Source organism: Chinchilla lanigera, unplaced genomic scaffold (genome assembly GCF_000276665.1).
Source record: "Chinchilla lanigera isolate Chin_1 unplaced genomic scaffold, ChiLan1.0 scaffold00013, whole genome shotgun sequence".
In the NCBI taxonomy this organism is placed as follows: Eukaryota; Metazoa; Chordata; class Mammalia; order Rodentia; family Chinchillidae; genus Chinchilla; species Chinchilla lanigera.
In genome coordinates, this window is record NW_004955414.1 from 25,071,601 (window position 1) to 25,088,673 (window position 17,073).

A 17,073-nucleotide genomic window follows, 5' to 3' on the forward strand; every position below is an offset into this window, starting at 1 on the left:
TAATGTTTGTTAGTGAACATCTATTCTTAGAAACTATGGACCAACAAAAATATAAAAAGAATTGAGCTATTTACACACAATATTAACCCCCACCCCTTTCAATTTATAAAGAAAAGCAAAGCAAAAACATGCTAGGCCTCATGTAACAGTATCTTCATATAATGCTATAAATATGAAGATGCTTAGGACCTGCTATTATCCTTTGGTGTTACCAAACTTTATAAAATAAAGTAATATATAAGAAGATGTGTCTTTTCACTGATTTTATTTCAGGGACCCTGATCTTTGTGGTTTTGACCTCCTGTAACAGGTGATTTTTAAAAAATAGAGTTTGATTCCCAGTACCAAAAACAAAATTTAAAAATATTTGCCATTTTAATTTTTCATTATTTAATATTGTAACACTATATTAATAAATTTTAAAACAAAAACTAGTTCTGTATAACTAAGCAACAGACCTTTTAAATCTTTTCTTGAACAAAACCAGAAAACATTTTTCAATTAAAAGGATACAAAATATATGTAGCAAAATAAGCGACAAGTACTTGTACATAAAAGGTGTCCTTATATTTGGATAAAACTTTTCCTAGAGCCTTGGCATCATCCATATCTCTGGGAACCTTCATAGTCAGTCTTTCTTCTCTAAAAAATAAAATTAAAGTGAAAAAATTTAAGCAGAATTTTGCCATGATAAAAGAAAAGTCAAGTTCAAAACATGGTGCTTTATCCAAAGTGATTTAAGGCCTTGATCTATAATTGGTAAAGCCAAATTAAAAATGTTTAAACTCAAAAGTCTGTAAAAATATTTGTTAATACTTTGATATAACTTCCTGAGATATATAATCCACATACGAAAGTTCAGGAAAGGTGAAAAGCATTTACTTCAACACTGGCTTGAACTTTTAATTAAATATTAAGAAATGAGCCATTGGTGTTAGTATATTAAAAACATTTGACAGCATTTTGGGTAATCCTTATGATAAGCAAAAGTTAATATTTGTAATAAAAATTAATTAAAATTTTAATGAATTCACAGTTCATACTTTTTCTGGACTATCCTAGCTAAAAGTTCAGAAAAAAGTTAAAATACTTTTCTATTCATTTTACTTTTAACTGGGTATCTTGTTTGGAACTGAATGATTTTTTACGTATGAAAGTATTCAGCCAGGCGTGGTGGTGCACGCCTGTAATCCCTGCACTCAGGAGGCTGAGACACGAGGATCGTTGCAAGTTCAAGACCAGCCTGGGCTACAAAGTGAGCTCAAGGCCAGCCGGAACTGCATAGCGAGACCATGTCTCAAAAAAGACACCCCCCACCAAAAAAAAGTCTCACATAATCATCTTTATATTTAAGATATGTTATGTTCAAAGGCTGGGGGATTTAGCTCAGCGGCACAGCGCCTGCCTGGCAAGTGCAAGGTCATGAGTTCGATTCCCAGTACCGGGAAAAAAAAAAAAAAAAAAAAAAGATATATTATGCTCATTTGTTTTCATATTTTTACTCTGCAGAATAGTGATGCAATGCACCTTTCTTATTATACTTATTTTCCTATTGAAACAGGTCTTGCTATGTTGCCCAGGATAGACCTGAACTCATGAGCTAAAGGATCCTCCTCTATCTGGGTAGTTGTGACTACAGGTGTGTACCAACATGCAGGGGAATGCTGCTTTTTAAAGTCCTATAAAAATACCTGGTAGCCAGGTGTGGTGACACATGCCTGTAATCTCAGCACTTGCAAGGCTGAGGCAGAAGGACAGGGAGTTAGGTGGTGTCTCAGCGGGAAAAAAAGCTGGTAAACTAAAGTAGCTTCTCATTTATAAAATTTAAAAACTAAACACGCCCACCAGGCATGGTAGGGCATGCCTGTAATCCCACCACTGGGAGGCTGACACAGAAGGCATGCTGCAAGTTTAAGGCCAGCCTGGGGCCACACGAGTTTAAGCTCAGTCTGGAGTACATAGCAAGATCCTGTCTCAAAAAAAAAAAAGTTTTAGGGCCAGGGATATAGCTCAGCAGCACAGCACCTGCCTGGCAAGCACAAGGTCCTGAGTTCAATTCCCAGTACCAAAAAAAAAAAATTTTTTTTTAAATTTTTGAAAAACAAAAAAATTTTAGAAGCCATATCCTTATTAGAGAAGCAATACTAGAAAAGGCTTGCATAAAAAAAAAAAAAAAAATCAACCAAGTTGAAAACAATATTTAAATAGTACTGATGTGGACTTGCTGCAAGTCATGAAAGCTAATATACAATCATCACAATAGTCTACTACTTAAAGTAAACTTTGCTTTTAATTCATTTCCTTTTTTTTAATTCACTTTCATCTCCTTAATACCCAGACATTTCTAGTTTCTTTCCTGTATACTTACTCACTAAGCTGAGGAAAATTTTTATATACCAAAAACATAACAAAAGCTGCAGACAGGAAAATGGACACCAATATAAGCAGCGACATCCTTGCTGACCCAGCTTCTGCCCAGGCTTTTTCTGAAAGGGAGAAAAAAGGAAATATAAATAACACACATAAATGTAAATAAAGTAAAGATAAAGGAAAACAGTGCTTCAAGCCAACAAGTACCCCAAGAACCACCACAAAGGAACAGCAGAGTTAAACAGAACTTGGTTTACAGGAAAGCAAGATTACTGGGTTGAGGTGATGACAGCAAGATTCACGCAGTAGGTGGACACTTCACTGAATGTTAAAAGATGGGAAAAGAGTGAGCCTTGCACCCGTCCTGTACGTTCAGGGCATCAAACTCAGAACCTTGCACTTGCCAGGCAGGCACTTGTGCTGCTGAGCTAGACCCGGCCCAACATTCTTCAGGATTTAAATGGGTAATACAGTTCTTTTAAAAATTAAATACGGCATTTAGCATGGGAGCTATAAAACTAAATGATTTGTTATCACATTATAAACTCACCATTCTTAAAATTAGACAGGAAAAAGGTCCAGGCAATGTTTAACTGAACTGTAGAACATTAACTATCCCGAGTTTCCTTGAGTACACGTCATTCTAATGGCTACTCGTTGTCTTACAGTTAGCTGGATGGTGAAATATACGGAGAGCAGAACAGAACTGACCTCTAGGTTTAACCTGGTAACTGTTTCTCCCACTCTCTAAAATTAGGCAAAGTTTTCAAGCATTGTGTTCACCAGCACCACAAGAAAACAACTGAAAAAATGCAAAGAAAACCCTGACTGACAATTTTGAGGCTCTCCTTTCTCTCATACAAACTGGTAAATACATTGGTGATTATGATTAAACAACACTCCCCCCAAATAATTCAAATATACCCAGGGATTAGTATGTAATTCATTTACAGTTCCAAGCCTAGATAAAAGTTCTAAATCTTTTTTTTTTTTTTTTTTTGGTACCAGGAATTGAACTCAGGACCTTGCGCTTGCCAGGCAGACGCTTGTGCCACAGAGCTATACCCCCGGCCCTAAATCTTTTTTTAAATTAGATTTTACTGGTACATTTTAGATATACATAATGATCACATTCATCAGAGAATTTGTACCTGTATATGATATAAAAAAACTTCTACATCTTGTTTTTAAAACTTACATCTAAATTTGAGGTATATACACTTATAATGCTCCTTGTTACGGCAGCACTAGATGCATGCACCTTCAGCATTACAACCACTCATACTTATACTTTATTAGCTTCCAAATCTTCTGGCATGCTAAGTCCTAGTCTGAATTTTCTCATTATCTGCTTCTCAACCTCTTCCCTTGCTACTGTTAAGAGAAAGAACTGTGCTCCCTCAACCTGCAAGTTCACATTTCCCCAGCTCCCATCAAGGTGATCACTGATACACAATAATCCTTTTCCATCCCTCTCCAGGAAACACTACTCAGCCACCAGAACCAGTGGCGCACATCTGTAATCCCAGCATTAGAGAAACTGAGCTCAAGGCCAGATTGTCTCCAATAAATACATAAATAAATATTCAACTCCCTTCAAGCCTTCAATTCTTCCTTCTTCTTCCCACAACCAATGACAGAGCCTCCTACTTTAGGGAGTTCCCCAATGTCTACCTCAAGATCTGTTCATGGAATTTTCTTCCCTTCCCTCTTCCCCCTTATGTTTTCATTAAAGGTTAACACATTTCCCTCTAGATCTTGCTCTTTAAATTTTCTTCCCAACATCTTCAATTTTTTTTCTTACAAGTACCTTTTTACTAATACAAATAAATCCATCTTAAAAACACAGAAATCACCCCTAACAATTTTCCAGTACTGTCTTCATTCTTACTATTTTCATGTAAAAATCTTTCAGAAAGCAAAATGTTACAATATCTACACTATCTTAGGAATTACTCTTACTGATTATCCAGCCCACTTCTTCTCCACCCTGGGTGTTTGCTAATCTACTTGGTCCCACCATGAAGGAAAGACCTGTTTCTCTTAAGGACATAAGACTACAGAATAAGACTTTTAAAGTCACAAAATGTTGTGAGGTGAACTATTTCAAGGGCTTTAAAGCTTAAAGAAAAAATCACTGACTTGAAAATGGTAGAGGCAGGGCCGGGGAGATAGCTCAGCTGCACAAGCGCCTGCGTGGCAAGCACAAGGTTCTAAGTTTGATTCCCGGTACTAAAAAAAAAAAAAAAAGAAAACGGTAGGGGGAACCCACTGTCCTGGCTTCATTCTGTCCCTCTTAGATAGTAAGTTCTTTTTCTCAAATTCTTCCTACTCTTCAAAAATAAAATTTAAAAAAATTGGTAGTAATGCCACCAAGTTAAAGTAGCTAAAAAGATAAACAATTTTTTTAAAAAACACAGAAAGCACATTTATAGGAAGCAGAAGCAGCACTCTCAGCCAGGCATGGTGGCACATGCCTGTAATCCCAGCACTCGGGAGGCTGAGGCAGGAGGATCCTTGTGAGTTTGAGACCAGCCTGGGATACAAAGTGAGCTCAAGGCCAGCCTGAACTGCACAGTGAGACCCTGTCTCAAAAAGACAAAAAACAAAACCAAACAAACGAAAAGTCCTATGCCCTACAACTCTGCTACCATCTGTCTACCCACTCACTCACAATCCCCTACCCACTTTCAGGTGCATCTCCTCTTTACTGAGGCCAACTGATAGCACACTTCTCCGTAATCCTAAAAGATTTCACCATTCATTTAAAGAATCCACTCAGTCTCACACACATTCATTTCTGCTCAAATTTAGCCACCCACTTCCAAGGCTACACACTAAGTTCTCACACTGCCTGGAACTGCTCTACCTTGGACATTTTAAAGTCTACATTCCTTTCTTTTCCTCCTATATGCAGCCTAGACTTCCTGTATCATCTGAGCCACTGTATTTGATAAAATCTATTCTTTTCTTCTACTTATCTGCTATGTTTTGGGTATAAAACTCAAGTGTCCCTCCGAGCTCACTGTGGACCTCAGGGAGGTGGCACCTAATAGGAGGTCCTTGGGTCAATAGGGCTTTACCCTCCCAAAGTAGCTCCATGGGTCTCCTTGACAGGTCCTGCCACAGTAAACATGAAAGCCTGATTTTGGCCCCACTTAGTCTTAACTGCTTCCTGACTCAAGATGTGACTTCTGCCTCACAATCACTGACATTCACATCTTCCACGTGGGCCTCACCAGAGGACCAATAAGGTGTCATGCCCTTGAACCTGCACACTGTACCCTAAATTTTCTCTTATTAATTAGCCACCCTAGGTATTTCATCACAGACAGGTTCATTTTCTTTATTTATATACCAAGACAGAGGTAAAACATGAGTGACCTACGTCACTGGGAAAACTGAGCCCATTCCCAGTTCCTTTTTTGGGTATATAACATGGATCAGACCCCGCCAATCAGCTTTTTCTCAACATGTGATAACAGTGAAAAGTTCAGAGATGACCACCAATCAGTGAATATCGAGACTTTGGTAATTCTAGGACAGTGGCAGCAAACCTACGGCACGTGTGCCTCAATGGGCTGCCAGTATCATGGAAAGCTCTACAAGGGTCGCCATCACTGTGCCAGGACAAAGATTCTCAAAACAAGAAGACACTTAGCTTGCCTGGAATTCAAAAAGAACTAATATGGTAAAGCTGACATGAAGTAAACAAACCAAGATATGAAAAAAACCTGATGCTGAGACAGCACTGGGCCACTGGTTCCAACCTGATGCCATTTGATCCTACTTCACTGATTTTTAAGTTACCTAAACCAACAAAGTGCCTCTCAGCAAAGGTTTCAATTTAGTTTCCTATATACTATAGGCAAAATGAAAAAAAGCCTAATACATAAAATTTGTGTTGAGATAGCATCAATAAATCATACTAATACCTTGGTTAATGTCGCACTGCCAATTTTACTTAGATCTCTTTTCTCTGTAATGAGTTTTCTTTTTCCTCTAAGCCAGCAAGCACCATGCTCACTGTGAATGCTTAAGGAGTTACTTGCTGAAGTAAACTAGCAAGGCAGGATCCAGAACACAAATCTAAGACAAATTTACTATTCCAGTCTGAAAAACATTGCCTTTTTTTTTTTTTGGTTTTTTCCGGTACCAGGAATCGAACTCACGACCTTGCACTTGCCAGGCAGGCACTGTGCCACTGAGCTAAATCCCCAGCCCCCGAAAAGCATTGCCTTTTAAAAGCAGTAAAAAGCCAGGCATGGTGGCTCACGCCTGTAATCCCAGCACTCGGGAGGCTGAGGCAGGAGGATTTTTGCAAGTTGGAGACCAACCTGGACTACAAAGTGAGCTCAAGGCCAGCCTGAACTGCACAGCGAGACCCTGTCTCAAAAAAGACCAAAAAATAAATAAATAAATAAAAGCAGTAAAAGAACTTCAAGACGGTGGCTCTTGATAGCTGGGCATGATGGTACAAGCCTATAATCCCAACAGGCTGAGGCAAGAGGACTGCAAGTAGGAAGCCAGCCTGGGTAATTTAGCAAGACTCTGCCCCAAAAGAAAAACATGAAAACGCTGAGGGATGTAGCTCAGTGGTAAGAGTACTACTGGGTTTGATCCCCAGGACCACCAATAAATAAACAAATGAAAAAAGAAAAACCATAGTGTTCCTCAAATTTTTCTGTTCCACAATAAAGAATTTATTTTACATTATGATCTGCTACATGCAAAATCTATATAAATGAAAAATGATGGCAAGAAATAACTGAGAGGCTGTAGCTCAGTGGTAGAGTGTTTGCCTAGCACACACAAGACCCTGGGTTCAACCCAAGGTGCCACAAAAAAAAATTTAAAAAATAAAAAGAGAAAGAAAAAAAAAAGGAAATAATTGAGGGAGGGGAAGATGTACCAACTCCCCATGATGAATGGAATCATTATGTACTGCAAGCACGTACAAATAAAAATTAAAATTAAAAAAGTAATTGAACTACACGCTAGACAAGTGCTTTACCTCTAAGCTATATCTGGGGCCCTATACAGAATTCCTTTTTCTCTTTTTTTTTGCAGGGACAAGGTCTCACTGTAGTCGGGCTGGCCTTGGAAGTTACAGTAATCCTCCTGCCTCAGCACCCCCAGAGTGCTGGGATTACAGGTATTTGCTACCATACCCAGGTATAAAGAATTTCTAGCCAAGTGTGGTGGTGCACGCCTGTAAATCCAGCATTTGGGAGGCTGAGGCAGGCGGATCGTTGAGAGTTCGAGACCAGCCTGAGCTACAAAGTGAGCTCAAGGCCAGCCTGAACTGCATAGCGAGACCCCGTCTCAACATCTCAAAAGGACCAAAAAAAAAAAGAATTTCTAACATGAGTTAGAGAAAGACAAAGGAGGAAGAGAGAAAAAAGAAAATTGGTAATCATTAATCAGCAGGCTGGATCAAAACACTCCCTAGTTTAATATAATCTGACACCATCAGAACGGACAACCTTCTCTTACTGCCACCCAACAGAAACCCTTCATTTGTGACAAATTAATCTCCTTACGGACACACGCAAAAGGGTCACACTAACCTTTAAACTTCCTGCTTCCCCTAGCCCAGCAACTCCTTCTCTCCTATTTATTCAAACCCTATTTCTCCAAGCAGGCAATCACACCTTCCAGATGTGTGCTCTGCAGAAGTCACTTGACAGCATCATAAAAACATTTAAGTGTGAGCTGGGCATGCTAACATATGACTATAACCTAAGCACCCTGGGAGCTTAAGGCAAGAGGATTGCAAGTTCAAGCCCACATCCAGCAATTTAATGACTTAGCAAGACTTAGTCTCAAACTTTTAAAAAAATATTTGTTAAAGAATAGACAGGCTAGCGATACAGCTCAGCAGCACAAGCACCTACCTGGCAAGCACAAGGTCTTGAGTTCAATTCCTGGTACAAAAAAAAAAAAAAAAAACTAAAAGGAAAAGTATCATTCATACTGAGGCAGGAGGAGTTGCAAGTTTGGGACCAGCCTGGGCTACAAAGTGAGCTCAAGGCCAGGCTGAACTGCATAGGGAGACCCTATCTCAAAAAGACAAAGAAAAAAAAAAAAAAGACACAGGAAAGGTAATTAAAAATCCTTAAGATGTAATATATATATATATATGTACCAATTCCCTAAGATGAATGTAATTACTATGTATTGTAAACATATACTAATAAAAAAGGAAACTAATAAAAAAATAAACTTCAGGAGATCAGGAAAAGGTTGGGAATACAGCTCAGTGCAAAGGCCCTGTGTCCAATTCCCAGCATCATACACACAAAAAGGAATAAATGTGTTGAACATGTTGTTCTAATGATAACATAAATCATTATAAAAGGCACTTTGGGAAGTTTAAAGGTTTGATTTTCTGAAAGGTTTCAGGTTAAAAAAGTAATAAATAATCGATCACTATCTCAAACCAAATGATAATCTTTATAGACTTGCCCTACTCAGTCAGGCATGTGGGCACAAGCCTGTAATCCCAGCACCCGGGAGGTTGAGGTAGGAGGATTGCTGCAAATTCAAGATCAGCCTGGGCTACAAAGTGAGCTCAAGCCCAGCTTGAACTGCATAGTGAGACCTTGTCTCAAAAAGACAAAAAGGGCCGAGGATATAGCTCAGCGGCACAAGCACCTACCTGGCAAGCTCAAGGTCCTGAGTTCAACTCCCAGTACAAAGGAAAGAAAGACAGAGAGGAAGGAAGGAAGAAAAAGAAAGAAAGAAAGAAAGAAAGAAAGAAAGAAAGAAAGAAAGAAAGCAAGCACTCAGGAAGCTGAGGTGAGGACTGCCACAAGTTCAAGGTCAGGCTGGACTACATGGTGAGAACCTGTCTCAAAAAAAAGCACTTTTTGAGAAAACTCAGACCTCAGATTATTGTCACTCTCAGTAGTTTTCAATTTAGAGGACTCGCCAGGCATGGGGGCACACACCTGTAATCCCAACAATGGGAAGGCTGAGGCAGGAGGATCACTGCGAGTTTGAGATCAACCTGGGCTACAAAGTGAGCTCAAGGCCAGCCTGAACTGCATAGCAAGACCCTGTCTCAAAAGGACCAAAAACAAAACAATTCAGAGGACTTAAGGCAGATTTATGCTCTACCAACAATTAATTTCTATGGTGTTTTGAGGGTTTTTTTTGGTTGGTTTTTTTTTTTTTTTCCAAACACAGGGTCTCACTCTGTAATTCAGGGTGACCTTGAATTCACACTGTTCCTCTTGCCTCAGCCTCCTGAGTGCTGAGATTATAGGTGTATCCCACGAAACCAGGCTCTAAGGGTTTTTTTTCTGGATGGGGAGGGATGTTTTTTGAGTTAGGAATACACTAGGTAGTTCAGGCTGACCTTGAACTCACTATGTAGCCTAGGCTGGTCTCCAATTCCTCACAGGCAATCCTCCTGCCTCAGCCTCTGGAGTGCTGGCATTACAGACTTGTGCCACCACACTCGGTAGGATAATTTCTTTATGAGCTTTAAAAACACTAACAGCTTGTCAGGTGTGGTGTAACATGCCTGTAATTCCAGCATTCCGGAGGCTGAGGCAGGAGGATTGCTTTGAGTTCAAAGCCAGCCTAAATTGTATAATGAAACCCTGTCTAAAACAGACCAAAAAAGGGCCTGGGGATTTAGCGCAGCGGCACAGCACCTGCCTGGCAAGAGCAAGGTCGTGAGTTCGATTCCTGGTACCAGAAGAAAAACAAAACAAAATAAAACAGACCAAAAAAAAAACAAAAAAAAAAACAAAAAAACACTGAGACCTCAATCATTTCCACTGCTAAAAAGCAATAAGTAATCTTATGCCAAGATAGAATCAAGGTATTTAGTTTCTAGGCATACTCCTTCCCTTAAAATGATATTTAGGAGCCGGGGATATAGTAATCCCAGCACTCGGTAGACTGAGGCAGGAGGATCGTTGCGAGTTCGAGACCAGCCTGGGCTACAAACTAAGTTAAAGACAAGCTTGAACTGCAGTGAGACCCTGTTTTAAAAACACCAAAAAAAAGAAGGAAGAAACAAAGTTAACAAGTCCAAGGTTCCACGTCAAAGACAAAGAAGGGGCTCAAATCCAGGGCTCCCTGTCGCCTGGAAGAGGTACCGGGAAGAGCAAGCCCTCGCTCTTAACTACTGCACGGACGCTGTCACTAGACAAGCGCTGCACCCGACCCGCGGCCTCGGGTTCTCCACCCGTAACAACGCCACGAATGCTGAAGCTCCCTCCCGAGCTGTCTGCCTTCGTTATCAACCTTACACTCTCCCCGAGCGAGAAGCAGCCAGCTGTCATTTCTTTAACCTGAATTCAATTTACATTTTTTTGTTTTGTTTTGTTTTGTTTCGGCACGAGGAATCGAACTCACGACCTTGCGCTTGCCGGGCAGGCGCTGTGCCGCTGAGCTAAATCCCCAGCCCCTAAGCTGAATTCAATTAAAAAGCTCTCGCCACTCACCCACCAGGCGTGGGGACCCCATCGCCTCGCTCCGGTCGGCGCCAGCAGGCCCCTCCCTCCCCGCGACCCCCGAGACCGCCGCGCCCGCTCCCCTCCGGAGCCCCTCGGGGCACCCTCACCCTGCAGGTGGGCTCCGCTGCCCGGCGCCGCGCGCCCCCGCGTCCCCGCCGTCCCGTCCCTCGCGGGGCTCGCGTGGAGTGTGCGGGTCGGCGACCGCTCGGCGGCTCTGCCTTTCGCCATGGCTGCTGCAAGGGAAGAGAGAGAGAGCCGGGTGATGCCGCAGCCCCTTGACAACAAAGCCGGGCGCAGACGCTTCACATCACCCAGGCGCCAAGCCAGAGCCACTTCCGGCGCGACCTCCTCACCTGAGGCGACCTCGGGCCGGCGAGCACAGTGACGCTCGGCAGAAACCCGCAGCGCCCACTCGGACGAGGCCACGCCCCGCGCCGCCCCTGAGCCTCGCGCGCTCGCGCCCGTCCAGTCACCGTGGTACTAGCCAGAGGCCACGCCCACTCGTCCAGGGTCCCGCCCACCTGTCCAGAACAGCGCCCGCCTCGCTTCTGAGGGAAGCATGCGCAGTCAGTACGCCGAGTCACCGGCTGTGGCTCGCGCACAGACGTCTACAACTTCGGTTTAATTATCCGGAAGTGCGTTTCCACGGACTTCAAACTCGGTCGGTGACGCGACTCCCGGAAGTGCTTTGGAGTGATTACTTTGCGTTTTGCGGTTGACTATTCACCTCGTTCGTTGTAAACTAGTCAGTTCACAAGCTGCTGTCGAATCTGAAGCGGGTACAGAATGCTTGATTTGAAGACGCTTAAGAAACGTGAAGAGCTGAGCATAAAATTTGAGAAAAGGAAGCTCAGGCTGAAGCTACAACCTGTGAAGGTTGCAGTGTGGCAGAAATGGTTTAGAGCCAGGTGTGGTGGCGCGCGCCTGTAATCCCAGCACTAGGGAGGCGGAGGCAGGAGGATCGCTGCGAGTTTGAGGCTCGGGCTACATAGTGAGACCCTGTCTCAAAAAAAAAAAAAAAAAAAAAAAAAAAAAAAAAAGGAAAAAAAGAAGAAGAGTTAGCATCTAGGTATCCTTGTTCACAACCAAGTGCTTTCCCGTGTCGTCATCACCCACCCACACTTAGCCTTTCCTTTTGCTGAACCAACTTTTTCTTTTTTTTTTTTTTTTGCAGTCCTGGAATTAAATCCAGGGCCTTCATACTGGGCTACATCCCCAACCCATTTAAAAACTTTTTTTTTTTTTAAGACAGGGTCTCGCTCTGCAGTTCAGGCTGGCCTTGAGCTCACTTTGTAGCCCAGGCTGGTCTCAAACTTGCAATGATCCTCCTGCCTCAGCCTCCTGAGTGCCGGGATTACAGGCGTGCGCCACCACGCCCAGCTAAAAGATTTTATCTTGAGATGCCTCTCATCCCAGCCCTTGGGCGGCAGAGGTAGAATAGCCCTGAGTTTGAAGCTAGCCTAAACTACATAGGAGATACTATCTCAGCCCCACCAGTAATCAAACTCAGGACCTTGAGCCTGCCGGGCAGGAACTTGTGCCGCTGAGCTATGTCCCCTTCCCTTTTTTTTATTTTTAAATTTTCAGAAAGGATCTTCAGCCCGGTATGGTGGTCCACGCCTGTAATCCGGAGGCTGAGGCAGGAGTATCGTTGCAAGTTCGAGACCAGCCTGGACTGCATCGCGAGACCCTGTCTCAAAAAGACAAAAACAAACAAACAAACTGAAAGGATCTTCCAAAATCCTCCAGGCTGACCTAGAATTTGTGATCCTCCTACCTTGGCATCCGGAGTACTGAGATTACAAACTTGCACCACCTTTCCCAGCAGCAGAGAAATTTTCTACTCCTATCCCTAAGATCAGACACTCCACATAGTTGCATTAGTGAATGTATTGGAATACCTCATACCTCTTTTTAGACTTTGGGTACTTCAATTGGGCGTGGTGGCGCACACCTGGGATCCCAGCCCTCTGGAGGCTGAGGCAGGAGGACCCTTGCAAGTCCAAGACCAGGCAGGGCTACAAAGTGAGCTCAAGGCCAGCCTGAACTGCATAGCAAGACCCTGTCTCAAAAAACAAAAACAAACAAACAAAAAAAGACCTGGGGCCAGGGATATAGCTCAGTGGCACAAGTGCCTGCCTGACCAGGGCAAGGTCCTGAGTTCGATTCTTAGCACACACACACACAAAAAAAAAAAGACCTGAAACTTTGAAACTACTAGACAGAAACATAGGAGAAACACTTGCAGCCATAGACATAGGCAAAGCCTTCTTGACTAGGACTCCAATAGCACAATAAATAATAGCAAAAAATCAAATGGGGCTACATCAAATAAAAAGGTTTTGTTGGGGGTGGAGCATGCCTATAATCCCAGCACTCTGGGAGGGTAAGGCAGAAAGATCACAAATTAGGGCCCAACCTGGGCAATTTGGTAGTTTAACAAGACCTTAAAATACACACACACTCGCAGAAGAAGGCTGGAGGTATAGCTCAATAAGAGGGCCCTGGATTCAATCCCCAGTAACACACACATACACAACACACGCAAGTATATTCACAGCAAGAGAAACAACTAAGAGTGAAGAGACAGCCTACAAAATGGGAGAAAATCTTTGCCAGATACTCATCCCACAGAAGATTAATAGCTAGCCTACATAGTGAACTAAAAAAACTAACATCAAAAAATCAAATAGAAAAAAAAAGCTGGGCGTGGTGGCCCATAGCTGTAATCCCAGCACTCGGGAGGCTGAGGCAGGAAGATTGTTCTGAGTTGGAGACCAGCCTGGGCTACAAAGTGAGTTCAAAACCAGCCTGAACTGTAGAGCAACATCCTGTCTCAAAAAGACAAAAAAAAAAAAAAAAGCCAATGTGTATGATTCCATTGACATGAATCATTCAGAATAGAAAAGTTATAGACAAAAAGTTACTATGTGCCAGAGGTTGGGGGTGGAGTGGGACTACTGATTGTACTATCAATGGAAAGGAATTACTAGTAGGTACAGGATTTCTTTTGGGGGAGATGATAAATACTGTGAAACTAGTAGTAATGATTGCACAATTTTGTGAATATACTGAACTTTACATTTCAGAATACTGACTTATATGAATTAAATCCCAATAAAAACAAGATTCATTCCTTGAAAGATTAAATTACTAAAACCTTAAAAAGATGAAATAAGGAATCTAAGTAAACCTAGATCTATTAAAGAAATCGTGTTTTATTTAGAAACATCTTTCCACAAAGAAATTGCCATTCCAAGGTGGGTGATATAGCTCAGCGGCATAGCACCTGCCTGGCAAGCGCAAGGTCCTGAGTTCGATTCTAGGTACCCTCATGCCCATTGGAAGGGAATTGCATAGAACAAAACTTAGACGTTACTTTTAAAATTCTGTATTGTGCACATAAACAATATATCCAACTGTTCATAACAACAAACTTGTGAGCATTAAAACAGAGGAAATAGCCAGGCGTGGTGGCACACGCCTGTAATCCCAGCACTCAGGAGGCTGAGGCAGGAGGATCATTGTGAGTTCGAGACTAGCTTGGGCTACAAAGTGAGCTCAAGGCCAGCCTGAACTGCATGGCAAGACCCTGTCTCAAAAAGATAAAAACAAAACAAACAAATAAAACAGAGGAAATAAAAATAATATGTTAAAGCACAAATGATTTGTATTGCATTTTCTAAAGTTTTTGTAAGAAATTTGTGTTACCTCCCTAACTAGACTAAAAGAATTAAAGCAACAGATAATTTTAAATGTCTGTCATATTGGAACACATACAATTTCTGTTATGTTCCTTTTAATTTGATATCAAATCACATTTTATCTTTTTAAGTCTTTTTTTTTTTTTTTTGGAGACTCAGGTAGGAGTTCATTATGTAGTTTTTTTTTTTAGTTCATTATGTTTCACTATGTAGTCCAGGCTGGCCTCAAACTTGTTGTGATCCTCCTGCCTCAGCCTCCCAAGTGCTGGGATTACAGATGTGTGCCACCATGCCCGGCAAATTTTCCCTGTTTACTGAGAGAGATTTAGTGTAACGTCTCTGTGGCGGTGGGCAGGAACTGGGCAATCCAGCTCTTCCTTCCGGTGAGGAGAGCTCAGTCTGAAGTGGGGAGGGAAGTGGTTCAGAGAAAGAAGAAGAAAACCCTTTGTTCAGGGAGCCAGAGAAGGAGGATGTCCCAAAATTACCTCAGAATACGTTGCCTTGATTCAGCATTTAGGACAAATCCTTCAGTACCTGTATTCAGGCACCTGCCAGACAAGGCAGAGCAGAGGCCTGAGGGATCATGGGTGGAGGAGAGGAGGGGCGGCACCTTCAGAAGCCAGCGAGCTCTGTCCTTAAACTCTGCGGGATAGACCTGGGCTGCAGCCAGGCCAAGCTCTCTGGATGGCTATCACAAAAAAACTGCGATGCCTTTTCTGTTTTGTTTTGCTGTTGTTGTTTGGGGGGACAGGGTCTTCCATGGAGTCCAAGCTGGTCTTGAACTTGCTATGTAACCCAGGCTGCCTTTGAACTCCTGGTGATGCTCCTGCCTCAGCCTCCTGAGTGCTTGGACTGCAGGTGTGAGCCACCACATCCAGCTTCCGATGCTTTTTCACTTGTGCTGGGTGGAGAAGTCCGGACAAGAACCCGGATTGTTCAGGTTTTCAGGGTTGGCACTCTGGGCCATCTCTCTGAGAGCAGCTATTTGCGTTGGCAGCTGAAGAATCCCACTCTCGGCGGGCTTGCTTTGTATTCCTGTGATCCTAGCGCTCCGGGAGCCTGAGGCAGGAGGATCACAAGTCTGAGTTCAATCTGGACAATGGAACAAGATCCTGTCTCAAAATATAAAAAATCTAAACAGGGGTGAGGATGTGGCTCAGTGAAAAGTCCCCTGGTTCTTTTGCCAGTTATTGCTAAACAAATGAATCCTGGTCTCTAAATAGTCCAGATTATCTGAATAAGTCAGACTATGAGAACAATTTTTAATAGAATAGCTTTATTTTTTAAATTACTTTTCCACAGAACAACCTGATTATATTATATGGCATATTGGTGTGGATTTATGTGTTTTATTGGAATGTAGCTTCAAGAGGACAGAGGACTTACCTTGCTCAGAGGAATGTCTGACATGAACAATTGCCCGGAGGATTTTGTTGAATTACCAAAAAAAAAAAAAAAAAAAAAAAAAAAATTGTTACAAGAAGATCAAAGGGCCAGGGATATAACTCAGTGGCACAGCACCTGCCTGACAATTGCAAGGCCCTGAGTTTGATTCCCTGTACAAAGAAAAAAAAAGGTCAAAAAGTGAGATTTAAGAATCCCTGTATAGTGGGGTAAGGTGGCTCATGCCTGTAATCCTAGCACTCGGGAGGCTGAGGCAGGAGGATCATTGCAAGTTTGAGACCAGCCTGGGCTACAAAGTGAGCTCAAGTCCAACCTGAACTGCACAGTGAGACCCTGTCTCAAAAAGACAAAAAAAAAAAAGAAGAATCCCTGTACATATCTCCATCTAACCCTACTCCCCCAAAATAACCATTATAACATGTTTAAAAAAAAAAAAAACCCAGGGGTCAGGAATATAGCACAGCAGCACAAGCTCCTGCTTGGTAAGCACAAGGTCCTGAGTTCAATTCCCGGTACCAAAACAAACAAACAAACAAAAAATAAAATAGTCTAGTATCGGGTTAATACTATCCCTTAGCTATTGCAGGCTGATCAGATCCACAATCTCCCAAATGAGTAGCTGGGCGTGGTGGCACACACCTGTAATCCCAGCACTCAAGAGGCTCAGGCAGGAGGATCATTGAGAGTCTGAGGCCAGACTGAACTACATGAGTGAGTTCAAGGCCAGCCTGAACTGCTAGTGAGGCCTTGTCTCAAAAAGACAAAAAAAAAAAAAAAAAAAATCCAACAAAAAAAATCTCCCAAACAAGTGTATGGTGAAGGCTAAACAAAAGAGATGAATGGAATGATTTCAGAGCTCCAGGAGGATCAGAGCCCTCTTACAGAACTTGAGATTCTCTTAGGGCTACAACGAAGACCTTCTCTGGGTGACCCACATTTATTTAGTTATCAGAAGAGCAGAGAGGAGTACTCAAGAAGGGTGGAATCACTCAAGGTCTTCTCTCTTTTTTTTTTTTTTTTTTTGAATTTTATACAAAAATTCAGTTTTACTCTTAATCTTACATTAGTGGGAGCTGACATCTGTAACTTACAGGCAAGCATATACTTTTGTTTCCTACCTC

General features: G+C 42.3%; 1 protein-coding gene across 2 annotated transcripts in view; it reads right to left on the minus strand.

The window, feature by feature from the left end:
- Tmem41b (transmembrane protein 41B) overlaps positions 1–11,301 on the minus strand; it is a 19,405-nt gene extending 8,104 nt beyond the window's left edge. The window contains exons 1-4 of one of the 2 annotated variants that reach the window (XM_005380257.2): positions 11,198–11,301; positions 10,952–11,077; positions 2,369–2,486; positions 514–642 (exon numbers count right to left, since the gene is read on the minus strand). In XM_005380257.2, coding sequence (XP_005380314.1) covers positions 514–642; positions 2,369–2,486; positions 10,952–11,072 — 368 coding nt within the window. In that variant the 5' untranslated portion in view covers positions 11,073–11,077; positions 11,198–11,301. The remainder of the gene's footprint in view (positions 1–513; positions 643–2,368; positions 2,487–10,951; positions 11,078–11,197) is intronic. The other variant, XM_005380258.2, reaches the window with a different exon arrangement.
- Positions 11,302–17,073: the final 5,772 nt, after the last annotated feature.